At 38.2% G+C, this 17383-nt stretch overlaps 2 protein-coding genes across 3 annotated transcripts in view; one reads left to right on the top strand and one right to left on the bottom strand.

Annotated features, from left to right (window-relative positions):
• The window catches only part of PLPP1 (phospholipid phosphatase 1), a 72986-nt gene extending 61672 nt beyond the window's left edge, over positions 1-11314 (top strand). For both annotated transcript variants that reach the window (XM_006912464.3, XM_006912465.3), the window contains exons 4-6: positions 2168-2225; positions 10178-10354; positions 10857-11314. In XM_006912464.3, coding sequence (XP_006912526.1) covers positions 2168-2225; positions 10178-10354; positions 10857-10985 — 364 coding nt within the window. In that variant the 3' untranslated portion in view covers positions 10986-11314. The remainder of the gene's footprint in view (positions 1-2167; positions 2226-10177; positions 10355-10856) is intronic.
• MTREX (Mtr4 exosome RNA helicase) overlaps positions 11193-17383 on the bottom strand; it is a 77640-nt gene continuing 71449 nt past the window's right edge. The window contains exons 26-27 of the mRNA XM_006912466.3: positions 12847-12951; positions 11193-11480 (exon numbers count right to left, since the gene is read on the bottom strand). Of these exons, the coding sequence (XP_006912528.1) occupies positions 11428-11480; positions 12847-12951 (158 nt within the window). The 3' untranslated portion in view covers positions 11193-11427. The remainder of the gene's footprint in view (positions 11481-12846; positions 12952-17383) is intronic.

The raw sequence follows: 17383 nt of genomic DNA, 5'->3' as shown, positions 1-17383 counted from the left end.
ATCCATTTGTATAGCGTTTACACTTACTAGAATTTGTGCTACCCAAATTCCCCCTATTAATAGGATCATTTCTAAGAAACCAATTATCCCTAAACACATGCCACGTCCTCGTTCTTGACGATGCATTCCTTGAAGCCTCTGTCCCCATCTCCGGACCTTGTCACGCAGTAGGGTAGAAAGAGGACGTGGCATCTACCTTTATTAGAAGGGCTATACGAAAATGAGATGGTAGTCTAAGGATTGGTTAAAATGTAATAAGAGGTCAGTGTTCTTAGGCCACGGACAAAATTTTAAACATTTCAGTTGAGGTCACTATGATGCAGAAAACACTCTGCATTTCGACTAGTCTTTGGGTTTTTATTAAATTACCCATTGCAATTTTTTGTTCATTTGTGAATTATGGACACAATAAGATGCTCTTAAGAGCTATGTTGCCTAGAGACTCCAGGAAAGAGTTAGTTTTGTAGGAAATACGAAAATAATTTGAATTGATATTTTGGTGTTTTTTTTTTTCTGTTTTCTTTTTAATAGAAATAAAAGTCCATAACCATGATCTCTTTAATAACTTACTTTGGGTGAAGACTTAGAGACTGAGGTTGGACAGAGTTCTCCCTTTACGTTTTATATTCTTGTCAAGGTCAGAGCCAGACTTCTTTGGCTGATTCTATACCGAATAAAATGTTTATGTATTCAGAATAAAAACCTGAAACCATTTTGTTTGCAACTAATCACTCTGTGACTGAATCAGAGTTGTTCAAACCTATCACGAGTCTGGAATTTATGATTTGGTGGCACAGCATATGGTGAATACTCTGAACATGAAGTCTTGGTGAAACTTTTTAACTTGCTTGGCTTTGAGAATATTTTTGCGATCATGGTCACGATGGCTTAATGGGATTTGACAGTCCTTGAAATTGGCTTTTATTTAACTCGTAGACTCTTCAATATAACTCACTGAAACTGACCATAAAATGAACAAAACTCTTCTCTAATTATCTGATTTAAAATAAGGATTTCTATTGATCTTTTTCTATAGCCAAATAGTTGGCAAGGGTAAAAGTAATTTTTGTTTTACGTAGATTAAAACCAATATAAGTATCTGGTTTAATTAGTAATTCCTAACTGGCACAGGAAGTTAGAATATTCTTTCTTAGCAATGTATCTGATTCTAAAAAAGACTATCATAATTCTTGGTAGAATTATCATCACTAAATGTTTAAGAACTTTCCACTCTCTCACCTACTCTCAAGTTGCCAAACTTAAACACATGACTTTCTTATGTGTGTTCTAGCAGTCTTTTTTTCCTCTCTGAATCCAGGGGACCAAATTGAACCAAGCAGGGCATAATAAGTAAAATATTTAAGAGCCTGTCCCTTTTTGTCTTGTTTTTATTCATATGTAGGAAAAGCAGTCAGAAGCATGCTAATTATTTGCATGATGCATCTTTCACAGGGAGTACTTCTACTGTATCAAATGTACTTGCCTTTTCTGCATCAGTAGATAATAGTATGTAAGCAGAACTCTCGATTATGAACGTTAGCTTTTTCTACTTCCGAAGTGGCATAAAGTTTTGCAAGCATTCCCTCATTTTTAGGTGGGAAGATGATACTCAGATGTTTACAGACTATAATATTGAAAGAGAAGATTCATGTGGTATAGCAATGTCAGTGTACAATTTAAAAATAAATGTCAAATAAATGCACGTAATCTGGTGGGAAATCTAAGGCAAGATGTGTGCCCATTTAAAATGCTAAAATATAGGTCTTAAATTTTTTTATTTTTTAAAAAGTAAACTTCTGAATGTTCCAAAGAGGTGTTACTATTACTAAGGGGCAAACCCTGCAAGTGGAAAATAAACTTTAAATCATGGTCACATAAGTTTACATGTAATAAAGTCAGGCCATTTATGCCAGTTATGGCTTGTCAAGCATTACTTTAGAAATGCCTGGCAAGTTTGTGCTCAGACTCATTACTCATCCTGAAAGTTTAAATAAAATGACACTGTATTAAGAAATTGGACCTCAGACCGCCCACCCTCCCCCTGCAAATATGCTTTAATGTTCCTGTCCTGTCACCCTACACCATCCTCCTAATTTCTAAAGGGGAGGGAAGGGAGCTGTGTCTCCTGTAGGAGAGAACATTAATGTTTTTCTTTTTTCTCTTTTAGATTATCCTTTTATTCAGGCCACTCGTCATTCTCCATGTACTCCATGCTGTTCGTAGCAGTAAGTACTTTGTGTATATTGGTGGTGGGTTATGTACTGTGTGCAAGTCATGTGTTCAGCCTCCGTGTCCTCTCCTGTGTGGCCACCTCCGACATTCTCATCAGCTTAACATCTCAGTTAAGCTGCGGTTAAGTTCACAAGAGAATGTATGCCTGTGCTTCTGCCCAAGGCCAGTTACAATTGTTTGAAAGTATTTTTGTCCTTCATTTAGCAGTAGCAAACAGGCACATTGTATAGCAAGGTGCAAATTGGGGACCTGCATGATAATAGGGAGTCTTTACTTTGGAAGTAGGTTTTTTTTCTGACAGTGGTAGAAACCTATACAGATAATTACCAAGTCTGCACTCCTGGTGCTAAGAATGAATTGATGTGTGCCCTTATTCTGGGACATATTTTCTGTAAGTTTTCTGGAACACAGAAACGGTGTAATCAATCACAGCAGGTCACTATCTGAAATATCAGGCCAAGGCGACTGCTGCTGCCTAATAACCTCAGCCTAACTGGGAGCCCTAGTCTCATCTGTTCAGTGTGGGCTTTGCTTCTTCATCCTGGGGGGCTGCTGGGGTGAGGAGCTGTTTCGATTATTGGAAGTCAAGGAAACTTCTGGGCGAGCTAGGTACTGCTTCAAGAGCTTGTCATCTATACAATTTCTAGGTCCAGTTCTACTTGCTCACCCGTAGTGCATGGCAGTTTGTACTTCCATTATACAAAGTCGACAGTCAAGAGTTAGAAAAGATTTGCACCCAAAATTTGCATATCAAATTGAGATGAATGTGTATAAAGAGTAACTAATAGAAGACCAGGCTTTAGGGCTCATACAAGATCTTTAAAGATCAACTTAAATGACTTTTTAAATAAAGTCTTTTCTTTGTGTGGGTGTCCCTCTCTGTATAAAATTATCAAAATTGGGTGTTATTCAGGCTCACTGACTTTTTGATTGATTACTTGATCGAAACAGTTATTTTGAAGGTCAGGTGATTCCGATCCCTGGAAATTAAATGGTGGCTGACACATAACTTTTAGCCATTGTTTTTAATTTTAAAGAATATTTTCAGTTGTATCATATAGCATGTAATTTTCTGCTCTTCTTTGACTCTTCTCAAAACATCTGTATGTACAGTCAAATAGAAACTTTTACTGAGGGCTGTTTTGTGAAATATGAAATTAATGTATGGAGGACAGAATTAACGTATAGAGGGCCTCAATGACAGGCCTACTCTTTGGGCACTTAGGAGCACAGGAGGCAAGTTAGGATATAAGCACAGGGAAAATTACCTCAACTCTGGTTTGGAAATTGAGTCTGTATGATCCATTTAGACGTAAACTTATAATGAAAATAAAAGTTCAGATAAATAGGTTTGTCATAGACCAACGCCCTTGTGGAGAAGCAGGCCAGAACTGTGCACTGCATTTCACTGACTTTAAGCAGTGGAAGTATTTACTTGATGTGTGTCTAGGCCCCAGCTTTTATTCAGCCCCTGAACACACTGATGTCTCCTTGCTTTCCAGCTTTCACATTTATATACACTTCACCTCCACCCCCAGATTTCTTAGGCCATGACTCATCTTGTTTCTCTAGGCATTTTGGCATCATGGTCAGTCCCAGATTTGGGTGGAGATGTACAGTCATTTGAATTCCGAGGACAGTGTTTGATAGCTAAAACTTCCCTGTCGAGAATTCCTGACACCCAGAAATTAACTTCTAGTTAAAAATGTCTCATAAAGAAAATACCATGATCATTGTTCTCCTCTAGCAGGCAGCCCAGCCCTGCACACTTTACACAATGCTAGTAGTCAACATCCATGAAAACCACATAGGCTGGTGGGAGCACAGGGCAGGGCTTCCTTGCACATGGCCAATTTATGTGCTTAGTGAGGCCCCTTGAACTTGGCTGAATGCCAAGATCCCAACTTTATTTGATCAGGAAAAGAGCCATGGTATGAGACTATCCTTTTTTCAATACAGTGAAGAACATACTAAAACATTTTTCCCAGCACCGTCCTATTGAGGCTGAAACCTCAGATTGTTTATACCACTGCCTGCTATGAAATTCCTATGTTCATTACTGCAGTGGGGATCCAGGTACCTCTCTGTCTGTGCCTCGGCTTCACTCCCCTCCCTGCCACAAAATGCCTTGTGTCCAGGCCTTGCTCCCTCCTCTGTGTTGGGACGGTGCTGCCCACTTATCTCAATCTTACTCAGGCTCTTTGACACCACCTGCTTTCTGCAAGATTTCTATGTCTCTCATCTGGTATTACCATATACTACCTAGCACTGTACCTAGCACTGTTTATTTCATGAAAGTGTTTCCAAAAGTGTGGATTAATGCTGAACATTGGGCAAATGAACAACTCATGGCCCATAAACTACATGAGTCCAGCCTAATTTTAAGGTGGGATTTGAGATCTTAATTTAGGAACTGTGAATCCTAAGGATGGTGATATTAAAGCCTAGAGAAGACTAAGCTGAGGCCAGCCTTACAGTGCTCTCCTGGCCAGATGTTTTTAAAAAAATAACCCTTTTAAAATGTGAAAACTGTTTTTAGCTTACAGGCTGACTCCCTGAATCTAGTTTAAATGGAAAAAAAATCTCTTAAGAATGGAGTATTAATAATTTCTGTGAGACCCTAACATTTTGCAGTTGTTACAAGGTCAGTCAAGGAAAGGCAAAATAAAAACAAACCAGCTTCAAACAATACCTTGTTAACAATCAGATTTTAAAGTTGAGACAATACAATTAGATCTTTTAATGTTAAATGTGTTTCAGAAATTTTAGGTAAAAATGGCTATACCCTCCCTTTGGTGAAAGTGAAATAATGAAAGAATGCTTAAGTAGTGTCATAGGCATTGAATTTCCTTATTTAAAAAAATTATTTTTTACACAAAAGGAAAAATGTGTACACCTTCTAATTTTTTTTCCAATGTGGCCCTGTGCAATGAAAAGTCCTGTTTGACGAAGTATTCTTTGGGCTACCCATAAAACTATCATGAGGCGCTTCATAAAGAGATCCAGTGTCAGATTCTCTTTGGATAATGAAGAAGGCTTCTCTGTACTTGTCAGAGAAATATCTGCTGCCTGCATGGTGGAGCTTCTTCCTACCACCTCTGTGGTCTTGAATATCTCGTTATTTTGAGCAAATTGACTCCTGTTCTCATGGCCTTAAGAAATAAGAAATTGCCTTTATGAAGTCCTAGTAATAGCCTAGCCAAGCATCTTGTATTTATAAAGCTTTCTCTATATCCTACATAGTAGTTTTATTTCCGTTCCATTTCTCTTTGCTAAGAGACTGGACACTTGATTCTGCACTGAGCAGCAATTGATTCTTTCCTGACCAGAAGCCTTCCTGGGAGAGCAGCTCAGGAGACTCACCTTTGCTCAGTTTGTTCTTCCTAGAGGCAAAAACTAGAGCTGGAACCTTTCTTTTCATAAGGGCCAGTAGTGATGCCTGGTTTCAGTGAGCGGGGCGGGCAGGGGGCCGGGTATTCCTGGAGTATATCTACGGATTCCTAAGAGTTAATTCTTCTCAAACTAGTTTCTGCTTTCTAAAACTGAGCTATGCCCAATCAGTGGTTGTATTTGATTTGCTATGAGTTCTTGTTTTGACACACTGGCTGGTCACGTTCAAAGACAGTTCTCCTTCTCGAGAGACAGCAAGGAATAGACAGGCCTCACTGTGATTTCCTTTGGAGGCTCTGAGGTTGACTCGCTCCCTTTATCACGTCCTGTGGTATTTGTCTATCCTGCACCTTTTAATAGATGAAAATGGTGAGGAGTTGTGTAAAGGTTCATGAAATATATGATGTTATGTTTTTCCTATTAACTCTTCTTCAACCGCACTTTGTGTTTCCTGGAAACTCACAAGCCTCTTGCCTTTCCCTGTTTTAGCAAGGATGATACTAGTAGCAGGCTCACGTGTTCTTTTTATAAACATTAACTATTTTCTTAAATATTTCGGGACAGTGTTCAAATTCGTGGACAGGGAAAGACAGAGGAGCAAGCAAAGCTCTTCTGGTCTGGGCAGCTAATGGGATTCGCCCTCATCCATTCCCTCTAATGCTGGACTAACCCTTGTGTTAATTCTCTTTGCCTCGCCTCTTAAAAAGAGTTACCACTGCAGCTCCCCCTCGGCATGTCTCTGGATTAGGCCCTCTTTACCTCAGTCTACTATGGCTGACTTTTGTGGATTGCCCTAATTACAAAACCCTTTGCCATGCCTGGAGTCCCTCTAGCTGCACGTTTTCATCTCTGTTCTTTGCTGTCCTGCATCTGGGCTTCATGACGCCTGTAGCATCACAGTGTGATGGATTTTGCTCTGGGACCACCTCAGTGAAGAGCTGCATGTTAATGCTTCTGTTCTCCCTATTCTGCTTATTTCAAGTTGTGAATTTTCTACTTTGGAGCTTCCTTCACCAGAAAGTTGGATGTTAAGATTGTGATGGATCCAGAGGCTAGAATCTCTCATCAAGCAGCATTCCACCCCACCCCACCCCACCCCCATGGCGACTGAATTATCCATTGTACAAGTCAATTAGCTAGGCCAAATTGAAGCAAGTTCAGAGAAGAAATCTTAGAACGGGCTTGAGGCATGAGATGGATTGAGAAGCTCTTTGGCTTGGCGGGCTTATGCCTTTGTACTATTTGTAGAAAAAAGTGATAGAAGCAAATCCCATGCCCAATGCCACTGTTCTCTTGTAATGGTGCCTTCAGTGGAAATTCAGTGTATTTACTCTGTTGGGATTTTATTTTTCTAAGTTTTTCTCAGTTGGAACCCAGGTGTTTTCCTTTTCATTCAAAACTTACCATTTTTAAGTAAAACTACATCATTTGGGTCACAGAAATCCAAATTAAAAACAAAATGGAATTTTGGTTAAACACAGAGAAGGGTATTAACCAACTCCTAGATAAGATGGTTTATAGTAAAGAGACACATTGGTTAGAACTAGCACACACTAGAAACTGAACTTCGATTCTCCATGTGTCTCATTGGGCACCTGCATTTTCACTGTGGCTGCCACTCTGCTCCATTTTTTTCTCTCTACTAAATGGCTTGCTCTCCTTGCCGAGCCATAGTTTTTGCCACCTCTTTAACTTTTGTCTGCAAGTAGCCTATCATGTATCCATTATGTGCCCTTTCTGAAAATAGAGAATTTCTCCATACTTTCAGTATAATTCCAGAACCCAGCCCAGCAGATCTCTGGGTCAGGTCTGTCATAAGTCATTTAGTCAGTGCCATCCCAGAAGAGAAGGCAGGGTTGTGTGGTCCAAATAGGGCTATGCCTTCAATTTTGTCTGGGGGCGGGCAATTTCCTCCAAAAGGGGAATTTGTGTTGGTACTTCCACTGAGCCTGTTTGGCACTATACACAATACTGGATATGGAATTCTTTAAGTTCTTAAGACATAAGCAACCAAATGCCTTATTTCGAATGAGTTTAGTGCATGTATGATTAGCATATGCATGTTTGAGGAAGAGGGAAGAGTGGCGTTTAAAAAGGCAGGGACCTATAAAGCCTTTTTGTTATCAGCTCTGACATTAAAGCATGAGCTCTGTCCCTGTATCTGGTTCTAACAGGATAGTGCTGCAAAGCTTTAAACAATTTTTCTGAGGCAATTAGGGACATATACTCTCAACAGACTTCTTTTTAAAGAAACATATACTTTCCTCTCCCCTCTCAAAGGACAAGGAATAGAATTTAAAAAGTTATAAATCCACAAAAATCAAAGAATGGAAAGAGACAATAGGTGAAAGGTAAGGTTTTTGGAAAGCAGCTAAATGAACAGTAGAGGAAGCCAAAGCTCTAGTGCCTCCAGAGTGTGAGAGCTTGAAAGACAGATCTGCACTGCAGAACCTGAGAAGGGCTTAGAAGTGGAACGACTAGAAACAATGTTGTGTGTGTGCTTTACTGAAGCTGCTTTTTGTAGGAAAGACTTTGAGGTGGCAATATGGGAGGGGAGTTGCAGTGCTACACTGAGTACCCTGCAACCAGGGAGACAGAGCAGACAAATAGGCAGCACATTCAATTACACAACCTCATCCAGGGCTGAGAATTGTTCTGTGACAACAGCCAGCACACAAGCCATGACCATTAGTCATCAGACGAACCAGAGCCTGGAGCAGAGGGTAAAGTTAGGTGTATAACCGCAACTGGAGAATCCTAGAACCCTCTCAAGGTGAAATAATCTCTGGGTCTATGCAGATAGGGGAACATCTATGCTTGGGTAGATGTGTAAGGAGAAACTAGCTATTTAGAGGGGTACAGGTTTCACCTAAAGTCTATTGGAGCTTATTCGATTGTTGTTCCATAAGTGAATGTTAATTCTTTCTCTTCACTGGAATGTTGAAAAAAAATTGGGCAAAAATATTTAACATAGAGTCAAAGCCAGGGTTCTTTGGAAGGAAAATATAGTTAGAGGGATTTTAGAATCCTAAGTGAGGAAGGACATTGAAAGTCTCTGAGTTTCCTTTAGGTTAGAAGTACAAAATAGGACTGACTAGCTTAAGTCCATTTTAGTTTTTTTTGCTGTCTAGCAGAGATGGGTACAGTTCTCCCTAAGATGACTGCATTTATATAAGTATTTGTAATTACTAGGTATATATTTTCATAGTCTGAAAAACCCATGCCTTTATTGTATCAAGAGGCAGCTTAAATATCCAGAATAGGGACAGCTGAACTTCTTGACAAAAATATTCAAAACTTGGCTTTAGCCCCAAAGAACTGTCCTCCTTAAAATAAAATGTTTCCAACTGAGGTAGAACTAATGAGGTGATCTTACTGGCATGGTTATGTTACCTAATTGGCTTCAGCTGCCAGATGCCAACTTTGCTTCAACTAGAATCAACTTATCCTTCCAACTCCAGAATCTTGAGACATGTTTTTATTGTTTACTTTTTTATAGCTTCAACAAACAAAAAAGGGAGGAAGGGGCTCCGCAGCACTTAAACCAGCTGGAGTCCAACTCTAGTTAAAAATGGTATTCTCTTTTAGAAATAGATATTTATATTATAAAGTACTTGATAAAATTAGACAACCTCTGGGTCTTTTCTAGCTGCTGAGAACTGAACACCCACAGCAGTACTCAAAGAACTGGAAATGGATTTGTGCATCTAAATAGGCAGTGTCAATGGGCACAGCCACATACATTGTTTTCTGAGGACTGCATTAAGTATGAGTCAGATTATTGAACAGAATTTTAAAAATGAACATGAAAAAGTATATTCTTATTGGAAGAAGTTAAGCAAAAAAAGAAACATATTTTTAAATGAGACCAGATTTGCTAAAAGGAGTTCCTAGGAACTATCCAAATTCCTTCTACATCATAACCTTTAGGGATGTACCCAAAGTCAAGGCAGGCTGACACGAAAGAAGGGCAGTTCTCAGGTCTGATTAGTATAAAAGTTATAGAATTTAGAAATGTACAAGTGCTATTGAAAGAATAGACTTTTGTAGGGTAAAGACTAAACCTGTTTTATTTATTTAGGCAGATTATTTTATTTACTTATAATTAGTCTTAGTTGCCGTTAAATATTTGAGACCATCAGGGCTCTAACACATGTAAATTGTTTGAGTACATTAAGTAATTAGTCCCTGGATAGGCTGGGCAGAAAACAAAGTAGCCTGGCCCAAGGTAAGTAAGGACAGCCTGTGTTCAAATGCTAGCAGTTTATCCCAAGACTGGGAACTAATGACACTTGCCTTTGAGAATTATAACACAGATTACAAGGGGAGGAGCTGTCCATGGAATCCTAAACAAGCTAACCCTCGCCTTGTTTAAAATTTGAAAGGTGGTTTAGTTGGATAGGTAAATTCTTCTAAACAGAAGTTATTGGGGGCAATCGTTTTGTTTTGTTTTGCTTAAAAGGATTAACTTTTAGGTACTTGAGTACAAGAATGCTTGCCTAAAACCCTATTCCACATATAATAAATACTGATTTTTTTTTATCTTTTCTATAAGCTTTATCTTCAAGCCAGAATGAAGGGAGACTGGGCAAGACTCTTACGGCCCACACTGCAGTTTGGTCTTGTTGCTGTATCTATCTACGTGGGCCTTTCTAGAGTTTCTGATTACAAACATCATTGGAGTGATGTGCTGACTGGACTCATTCAAGGAGCTCTGGTTGCAATACTAGTTGTAAGTATACAGGGTTGCAGCCTACATCTTGATACTGATAAACATTTGGATAAATAAGTAGAAAAAATGTCCTAGCGATAAAACTGCAAAGGCAGAGAATGTGGTACAGTAATCCAGCACTATGTAAGAACTCCAGTGTTGTTAAAAGTCATGTAAGATAGACAGCAGATAAAAACTAGGTTATTCTTTATAATTATAAAAGTTACAAAATCTTACTATGTATTTTTATTGTAAAAGGTTCTAACTATAAAGTCTTCTTTTTGATAAATCGAAAAAAACTAGTTTACATGAAGAATAATTCTTTACGTGCTGGCATAGTGAAGCTATTTGCCCAAGACATGATAAAGCAACTATCAATTTGGAAAAAAGTCCTGTTAGCCACTAAATTTTTGTACCCTTAATCTGTAATTTGTACCCTGTAATATATATCCTGTTGTTTATATTTTTGCAAACTGCTTATTGCAACTTTGTGGTTTTTAAACTTATAACTTGTTCTATACAGGCTGTGTATGTGTCAGATTTCTTCAAGGAGAGAAATTCTTTTAAAGAAAGAAAAGAGGAGGATTCTCATACAACTCTGCATGAAACACCAACAGCGGGGAATCACTATCGGAACAATCACCAACCTTGAAAGTGACAGAATGCCCAGATGAAGCTGGCCTGCTTTCTAAAGGAAAATGATTGCAACCTGAAGGCAAGAATATGTGTTGTTCTTGCCGGTGTACAAGCCTTTAAGGGACTGCTGCTGCTATACCTTGGACGCCCACTTTACATGTGTGTATATAGTTTAACACAACACTTAATCTAATAGCTCTAAATTCATAAAAAAATTCAAGCCTTTCACTAAAACAATGCCCCACCTGTACATTTTTTATTAAAAAAATGTAATGCTTATGTACAAATGTGTATGTAATATGCTTCCTTGGAATGCTTGATTTAAATATAATACATATTAAAATGTTTGAGGACAACTGTTGTGAGATGGGAGAACCAAATCAATACTATAAGCATTTGTAGTCAACTGCAATCAGACAGGTGGTGAACAATTTAAAATCCCACGTTCCTTTGACTGACTATAAGTAAAGGCTGGCAGCAAACACAATATCTCTCTTGATTTTGGTGATTCCTAAGAGAAAAGAAAATATGGTTTAAACTTTCAAGACCACAAAGAATGTAATTCCCCTCTGCTGGGGGTTGTAAAGACAAACATAACAATGCTGATTAAACTAGTGAGAGAACAACCTGGAAAATAAAAAACACCTTGCTGGTCTGAAAGATCTACCTAAAAGAGATCACAGCCATCTCTGAGAGGTGGAAAACTTAGAAAATAGACCCCTGCTCTTATGACTTGACTCTAAAGTACTTCAGTGTGTGTGTGAGGGAGCGGTATTTACAACTATTCAAAAAAAACTTATCTGGGGAAGGACAAAGCTGTCAAAAGAAGCTGACTGACCCAAAAGCGTGAATTTTCAACCTGAAAACACATTTTCAGTTACCATGTGAATTTTTTTCTGAACTAAGAACAACCATAAATTTTTATTTAAAAAGTTTATGCAATTAGACTTATACCCTGAGTGAGTAAATAGCCCTGCTTCTATCAATAATAGAAACATAAGCCAGTTTTTGCAAAGTTTTTCTTTAGGACACTCAGCAGAAATCACTAGGGTTGACTGTGAGCAACTAACTAAAAGCAACAATGTGGTTGCTGCTAATCTCATGTTTTAACTCAGCCCTTTATATAAGCCAACATTCAGATGGTGTGAAACTATATACAAGCATTTATTACCCCTGACCCCTACCACCTTGGTCTAGCTATCCTTTCTTGATCTGGTCTTCCTGCTTTCATCTTGCGACTCTACAGACTTGCTTATAATGCTACAGCAAAAACTGCCTTGTAAAACCCAAGTGAGAGCACACCATTCCTGTGATCAAAACCTCCAGACATTTCAGAGGAAAAAGATAAGGGCTGGGGGCTACATGATTTTTTTTCTCTCTCCAACCCCTACTATTCTTCTCATTGCTCACTCTGCTCCAACACAATGGCCTCTTGCTGTTGCTCAAATATATCAAGCCTAAATAAAGGGCCTAAATGCCACCTTCTGAGGGGAACTCCTAGACCATTCCATCTATCCCCTAATTCCCTATTGTCCTTTTTTCTGAAGACTTATTACCACCTATTGTAATTGTTGAAATAAAGGCAGGGATTTGTGTCTTTTTGTCCACTGCTGTATCCCCCTAGTGCTTAAAACAATGCCTGGCACATAATGCACAATAAATATCTGTAAATATATATAAAAATTTTTTTCCCACTCTAAAATTTTATTGAAACATTACTAGATGGCCCTTCTTGGCAATCCAGTAAAGAACATCTGAAAACATCCTCCTAGGTTGTGGTCAAGAGCTCAAGTCTCAGAAGATTCGCCTAAATTATTAAAAAAACAAAAAAACAAAAAAAACCCCAAAACAACAAAAAAAATTGAATGGGTACTTACCTTCTGCAAATTTATTTTCCAGCTCAGTGTTTCCAATGGCTTTTGCTGCTTGACACATTTGTCGAAGCAATTCTTCCAGGCGCCTCATACATCGAATTATGCTGCCTGGACAGAAAAGGAAACAAAATCACTTGTAAAATGGAAATAATCAGGAATAGAACTTTTGTTAAAAGGCAAGGGTGGAGAACATGGGATGATTAACTAATAGCACTTTTAGAGACTTCCCATGTAGTAAATCAGTTAGCAAACTTGACTGGCTGCCTGCTAGGCACTAGGAAGAATGCAAAGATGAATAGTTAATTCTCATTCTTGACTAATGGTAGAGAGAGTCATGGCTTTATTATCATGGGTTGGCACTTGTTCTCTTACAGAGGTAAGTAAAAAGAACAGAGGAGAGAGCAACTCTGGGTGAGGGATGGCAATATAACCTGGGTCTGTAAGAATGAGAAGGCCTGTCAGGCAGAGACAAAAGAAAATCACTGAGGCAATGCAGAAAAGCCTGACAAAACTGCAGCTGATATTCAAGGACCCTGAGGAGTCTGGCCTATTAAGGCCCCTGGATACCATCCTGTGAAGAGAATGCAACGAGATTTTTAAGCAGGGGAGTAACAGGATCAGATTTGTCATCTGAAAGGTGCAATTATTCATTCTTTTTGACTTTACTAGTAGACTCTTTCATCAGTGCTTTCTTCACACAGTGTGTCCTCAAGGAAGCACAAAGGAGATAAGCCTCTTCCCATCAGACTTGACTCCCCTTGTGAGACAAGTGTTTGTATCAAAACTGAAAATGTAAACATAGTTTCACTTCTGTCAGACTTCAGCAAGAAGGGGCCTGGGATCCTTTAACTGCTACCCACTTAAGTTTAAAACTTTTAAAAAGGACTTTATTTTTAACATCTGAAAATACATTAGGAATATCAGTTCTGATAAGGCAAGTTGTGAACTCACACTTTAACTAGGTCCTTATTAACTCCTTGCAACGCTGGAATAATACTTTAACATTTATCAAATTCTTTTTCAATTACAGTTGACATTCAATCTTATTTTACATTAGTTTCAGGTGTATAGCACAGTGGTTAAACAATTATATAACTTATGAAGTCATCACCCCAGTAAGCCTAGCACCCACCTGGTACTATATAGTTATTACAATATTATTGACCATATTCCCTATGCTGTACTTTACATCCCCGAGACTCTTTTGTAACTTCCAATTTGTACTTCTTAATCCTGTCACCTTTTTCATCCAGCCCCCTCCCCCCGCAACCCCTTCCCATCTAGTAACCATCAGTCTGTTTTCTGTATGAGTTCGTTTCTATTTTTTTGTTACTTTGTTCTTTAGATTCCAGATATAAGTGAGATCATATAGTATTTGTCGCTCTCTGACTTATTGCACTTAGTATGGTACCCTCTAGGGTCCATCTATGTTGTTGCAAATGGTTAAGATTTCATTTTTTTTATGGCTGCATAAAATACTGCATTGTATATATGTATCACATCTTTATCCAATTGTCTATTGATGGGAATTTAGGTTGCTTCCTTATGTTGGCTTTATTGTAAGCAGTGCTGCAGTGAACATAGGGGTGCATATATCTTTTCGAATTAGTGTTTCAGATTTCTTCGGATAAGTACCCAGAAGTGGATATCAAGTTCTTGTAATACACTCAGTGCACAGTGTTGACAGTTCCTTTTTACCTTTTAATGCTCTCCACAGTGTTTCAATGTGCTTGAAGGGGAAAATCAGCAGAGAGGTACACTCATAAAGCAGAATGGAATCTGAGTTTAGACAAAGACAAACACGAACACTCAAGCCATTTACTTAACAGAGTCAGCACAATCCAGCAGGATTACAAGAATACTTTCTCTCCCTGTGGGACAATCATAGGAGCCCAAGAAAATACTGCAAAGGGGCCTGGACCAGTAAGGACTACTTGCCTGGTTTCTGAACCTGCCTATGGGCCAGAGCAATGAGAATACAAAGATGCTATTTTGGGTACTGGGACATTTATGGAATGAGACTGGTCATACAGAAGAACACCACCAGCACTAGGTCACCTTACTAGAAGGACAATACCATGTCCTACATATAGGATGTTCACCTACTTTAGACTTGGAGCTAAGGCACCAGGAGTTAGAGAAAAGGAGACTAGATGGAGATCTGAGCTCTACTCCACATTTTGTCGCTAGATGATTAGCTCTGCAATTAGGCCCTTATTTACTCCACTCTTATTAATTTTTCTGGTTTGTAAGATAAATAATAAATACAATTTAAACAGGGCTTGCTCTACCTCTGGTCTCACTTAAGATAAGAGATGCACAAATTCTTTGACAAGAGCAAAGTTGTAAAGAAATGTAAGATCATGTAGCCCTTGAGCCAAAATATCTGAAGTCCATAGCTTCTTTTGTCCTTCCTCTTCTTCCATTAAAAGGTTCATGGAGTTCTTGGAGAAAAACTCCAGCCCTCAATTACAGAATATTTCCACTACACAATTCTACCAGTTATTTAGCTCCTAGCAGAGAAGTTTCTTAGATGACAATCAGTAGCAATAATGGCAGCAGAACAGAGAGATGAATTACGTAAAATCCAACCAAACACTAGGGTCAAGAGTGATACTACACTCTCACATATACACACATCTTACTATAACTTTGAGGGCATTCTTGTATTATAGACAAGAAAACGTTTATAATGACATTTAAGCATCATGAAAAGGTGAAATTAGGCTGAATAAAAAGGGCCAACATTTTCTGAGCACGTATTTTGTGGCTGGTCTGTAATCTTTATTTTATGTAAATTCTCTCATTTGACTCCATGAGACAAATACTGTTACCTTTATTTTACAAAGAAGAAAAAGGAAAATCTCAGAGAAGTTACCTATGTAACTTGACCAAGGGTAGAGACAGGAGTAAATGGAGTCAGGATTTGAATCCAGACAGTAATATCTATAGCCCAAGATTTAACTATATTATATTACAGTGCCTCACAGGAATTATGTATATTTTCTAAATTTTCTATAATATGTGGATTATTTCAATTTATAATTAAATTCAGTTTGTATATTTAAAATAATTAAGAAAAAAGTGTTATTATAAGTTGTTTTGGCCTTAACTCTAAGCTCTTCACTGCTGTAATGCCAAAGAAGTTACATTAATGGGTTTCAAGAAGTAGGAAGCAATAAAAACTGGCAAGCAGGATCCAGTCAGATAAAGGGTCTGTTTTCTGAATCTGGCAATCAGATAGTCACTGGTGACTTGTGGTAATGTCACTGAAAGAGGCAACCAGATTACTGTGGATCAAGAAGGAAATGGGAAGTAAGGAACTGAAGAATGGTCTATTCTTAACTACTCTTTCTGACTCTGGCTATAAAAGGAATGAGGGATTTGGGTGATCATGAGAACAAAGTAACTTACTAAAAAAAATGACTGCAGCAGCTAAGATTTATTGAATGCTATGTGCTTGGCACTGTGCTAATGCATTGTTTTCCTCACAACAGGAGGCAGAGGATAGGGATTAGGAATGGAAGAGGTAATTAACATCATATTATCTATACAACCAGATATTAAATGTTTATTTTGCAAATGCTTTTATTCAAAGAGAATTAAATTAGGTAGTAGCTAAAAACGTATTATTTATAAGTATTATATGTAGCACTTTAAGGGTCTAAGCGAAGGCAGGCAGTTCATATACATTTTAGCATTATCAGTACTTCATTCCTTTTGCTAGTGGAATACTGTTCCATTGAATGGATACACTACAATTTTAACTATTCACCCATTATGGAACATTTGGGCGCACAGGCTTTAAGGGCAATTTTGCAAACATTAGGCTCATCTGGTTCTTGAACAAAACAGCATCATTCTCAATGAAGACAGAAAGCAACATTCTCTGAATGGTATTTCTACCTCTAGCTTTCCAGCATTCCCCAAAGGGGTTCCCCACAGTTCATGTCCTGCATCTGATTTAATACTTCTATGTACCTGATTTTAATGGGTTTGGCCTAAGGTTAGGATCACAAATATATTTTCTTGAAACTATTTACCACTGGATACCAGTGCAGGTTGAACCCTTTCTGGAGGGCAGAGACTCTGATGCTCACACTGCACCCAGCACAGTATCTGATCCCTCCTAGGGTCTCTGTAATTATTCATAAGTAAGTATTAGGTACTTATTCCTAAGTCATTTAGTACTAAAATTTAAACAAAAATGATACGTAATAAAATATTACTCTATTATTTTTAGCAAAACTATTTCTATAAACAAATCCACTGGAAAATCTCTAATAACAATGGTGTACCCTGTCCTAGGGAAGGGTCAAACTATGCCAGCTGAAAAATCATTTGAGAAGTTATGTGGTTGGGGCAGATTGTGGGAATGTACTATACAGAATTGCTCAAAAAACCTATCGCAGGCAGAAGTACAGTAGAAGGTTTCAAGTAATAATTCGTCACAGGTGCTTTCCTGATGACCTGTGCTAAGTGAAAAGCAAGCCCTTTATGTGTAATGGAGAGTACAATATTGTTTCTGTATAAAAAGAAA

This window comes from Pteropus alecto, unplaced genomic scaffold (genome assembly GCF_000325575.1).
Source record: "Pteropus alecto unplaced genomic scaffold, ASM32557v1 scaffold73, whole genome shotgun sequence".
Classification (NCBI taxonomy): Eukaryota; Metazoa; Chordata; class Mammalia; order Chiroptera; family Pteropodidae; genus Pteropus; species Pteropus alecto.
This window is presented reverse-complemented; position numbering and strand designations above follow the sequence as displayed.